Genomic DNA, 1,659 nt, shown 5'->3' with positions numbered 1-1,659 from the left:
GTTTCTTTTTGAAGAGGAAAATACAGAAACAAACAAACAAAAAGCAACTGCACCCATCCGTATGTGGGCATGTTCTCCCTTGATGTGCAGCCAGAATGCCAAAATACCAGCTACCCACTTGATTTTTCTAAAGAGAGAAAATGACTTTGGTGGGAGAGTCATTTCATCTCATTTTTAACTCCCCCAAAACCTCCTGACCTGCTGAAACAAACGAGATCCCACTACCCCCTGCAGGGTCTTGGTGGTGGTGTCCTTGCTTCTCACAACATTAGCACCGGTCTCCTGATCCACTGAAGGCAGATAAGATCACGCCCATGCTAAGAATAACAGGATTTTTATCAACACAGTGCTTGGGCTGAAAACCACAGCAGGTGCCAAGAAGCAGATGGCTGGTTCCCCCGGAAAGCTCGCCCTCCTGCTCTCTCCTTCAGACACATATGCACGCACACATGCTCTTACCTCACGCAACTCCAGCCTCTGGGCCACAGCCTCCAGGCACTCCTGCCCCGTGCTCTCCACCGACAGTGTGCACTCGATAACATTGCTGTCCAACAGGCGGATCCGGGTGACAAAGCAGTTCTTGCTCAGGACGTTGTAGCGCCGTGTCCGGCGGAGCTTCAGACCAAAAGGCATGGCTATGTGGCCTTGCACGCTGCCCTCCTCTCCTGGCGCCTCTGCCTGGGATGGCTTAGCAGCTTCGTGATCGGACGACTATGCTACCACCCGTGCTCCTCCAGGTATGGAAAAAGGTGTCCATGCCCAGTGTGGTCCTCTGGAAGACAGCTGCAAACATAAAAGACATGGCACGGTCACACACTGGAAGAGAAGCTGTGGCTGGTGCAGCGCACGTGCCACACACATGTGGGGGCATGCATGCCCCATCCAGATTCGAGAACCTGCAAGCCCTGTGGCTTTGGCAGAGCCCAGGCACTTTACCTTATCTTATGAGGGTGATATGAGAAAAGCCACTTTACAGTTGAAGAAACAGAGGTTCGGAGAGATTAAAGAACTCATCTGCACACGCACAGTGTGAATGGCAAGGCTGGAGTTCAAGCCAATGTCTACACAAGGTCAACTCACATGCTTTTCTCACCATACAACACTGGCTGCTCAAGAAAGCCCTAGGAGTGAATCTGAGCACTGGTTTTTTTCTTAAACTTCTAAATATATTCTCTCATTTCAACCACATAAACAACTCTGTGATGTAGATTTCATTATACCTACAAACATATATTTACAAATACATTTACAATATATTTACAAATGAAAAAAGTGAAGTTCAGTGATTTAAATTCCTTGCTGACTTTACAATTTGTTCTTGTTCCTCTTCACTCTTTGCAACACTGCTTCCTTGTTTTTGTTAACATTATTTGCTTTTGTTTTTAAATTTTATACTTTATTATTTATTTTATTATTTACCTAGAATGGATGATATAAAATGGTGGGAATACACATTTAACAGTCATTTTTCCACTTTTTAAAAAAATTTTAATATATGATTATTTAACGTACTTAAAATCACAACTCTCTGTCCTTTTTGTCAACAAATATTCAGACAGATGTAGGGAACATCATTTTGTTTCTTTACAAAATGCTTGATGCAAAAGCCCTGCCACTAAGTTAGAGATAATCTTACTAATAAGATTTAATGACACTCTG

General features: G+C 43.9%; 1 protein-coding gene across 1 annotated transcript in view; it reads right to left on the bottom strand.

Moving 5' to 3' along the window:
* Positions 1-793, bottom strand: part of PTPN14 (protein tyrosine phosphatase, non-receptor type 14) — a 111,825-nt gene extending 111,032 nt beyond the window's left edge. Inside the window, exon 1 of the mRNA XM_008583162.1 lies at positions 460-793. Within this exon, the coding sequence (XP_008581384.1) occupies positions 460-633 (174 nt within the window). The 5' untranslated portion in view covers positions 634-793. The remainder of the gene's footprint in view (positions 1-459) is intronic.
* Between the last annotated feature and the right edge of the window lie 866 nt (positions 794-1,659).

The sequence above is a fragment of the Galeopterus variegatus genome, unplaced genomic scaffold, assembly GCF_000696425.1.
Source record: "Galeopterus variegatus unplaced genomic scaffold, G_variegatus-3.0.2 Scaffold2843, whole genome shotgun sequence".
In the NCBI taxonomy this organism is placed as follows: domain Eukaryota; kingdom Metazoa; phylum Chordata; class Mammalia; order Dermoptera; family Cynocephalidae; genus Galeopterus; species Galeopterus variegatus.
This window is presented reverse-complemented; position numbering and strand designations above follow the sequence as displayed.